Source organism: Austrofundulus limnaeus, unplaced genomic scaffold (assembly GCF_001266775.1).
Source record: "Austrofundulus limnaeus strain Quisiro unplaced genomic scaffold, Austrofundulus_limnaeus-1.0 Scaffold711, whole genome shotgun sequence".
Classification (NCBI taxonomy): Eukaryota; Metazoa; Chordata; class Actinopteri; order Cyprinodontiformes; family Rivulidae; genus Austrofundulus; species Austrofundulus limnaeus.
The window spans coordinates 60,190-61,357 of NW_013953113.1; the positions used below are offsets into that span (position 1 = coordinate 60,190).

The 1,168-nt window shown below is 38.3% G+C and overlaps 1 protein-coding gene across 1 annotated transcript in view; it reads left to right on the plus strand.

The window, feature by feature from the left end:
• The window catches only part of mcrip2 (MAPK regulated corepressor interacting protein 2), an 18,732-nt gene that overhangs the window by 14,969 nt on the left and 2,595 nt on the right, over positions 1-1,168 (plus strand). Inside the window, exon 4 of the mRNA XM_014028029.1 lies at positions 615-722. Coding sequence (XP_013883483.1) covers positions 615-722 — 108 coding nt within the window. The remainder of the gene's footprint in view (positions 1-614; positions 723-1,168) is intronic.

Genomic DNA, 1,168 nt, shown 5'->3' on the forward strand with positions numbered 1-1,168 from the left:
AAAACATGGGCATAGTAACAATATTTTTATACTACATTTATCCATTTTAAATATACTAACCTCACTCCTTTGTAACAACTAAGGCAAAAATGTCATTAATTCAGAAAATCTTTTCAGGACCCCACCTTGATGTTTTGGGACCCCACTTTGGGTCCCGACCCCAACTTTGGGAAACACAGGGTTAGAGGACAACTCCCTTAACTACTCAGCCACAGCTGCCCAATGTTTAATTAACAGTTCAGGTAAAACTTTAACAAATTTCTGCAGTGATTCAACACRTAGTGTTCAGTAGTCTACGGTTCTGTTTAGACGGCAGCCTTACATAATAAGTAATTGAGTAGTTGAAAGGTCCATGGTTTATTTCAAGATTAAGCTGGAAATCCTTCCTCCCAGCAGACACTAACCACAGACACATTTACCTCTCCAGTTTGATGGCCTGCAGTAGTTTGTTCAAATAAACTTTATAATCAAGTTGCCCTTAACTGAGCAGTCAGTTGTGTTCTGTTAGAGTGGAACAGTTGATGTTTGGAAACGTGAAAAAGAATAAAGACAATAAATAACTCTTGTTAATTAGTGTTAAGCCCTGCTGATGAAGYGTGTGTGACTGTTAACAGTGTGGCAGGAGGTCGAGCAGAAGCTGGAGGACAAGGACAGAGGGGAGTCAGCTGACCGCCAAGGACCAGTTCAGTACACTGAGAAGACCCCCAGTGCTGTGAATAAAAGTGAGTACCACTTAAAAAAAATAAAAATATATAATATAATTCTTTAAACAAGAAAATCTGAATTCATAAAAATCTGGAGACTGATGATTTCTAAGGTCTTATCAGATGGTCCTCTTCCTCCTGCTGAACTTTAAACTCGTAAACCTTTAAACCTTTTTATTTATTATCCTGACTCATTAAAGACGTCTACACAGAAGCATGTAGAGTCTGCTTTAATCGTCCTGCAAGAGTCACACGTCACGTTGTTTTCTTTTATCTCCTGTTGCAATAACCTGCTTTAATTTTTAACCTGCTTTAATTTTTAACCTGCTTTAATTTTTAACCTGCTTTAATTTTTAACCCACTACTTTGCTTTGAGAACATCTGGCTGTTCCAGATTAACCAGTCATGGATCTATAACACACACACACACACACACACACACACACACACACACACACACACAC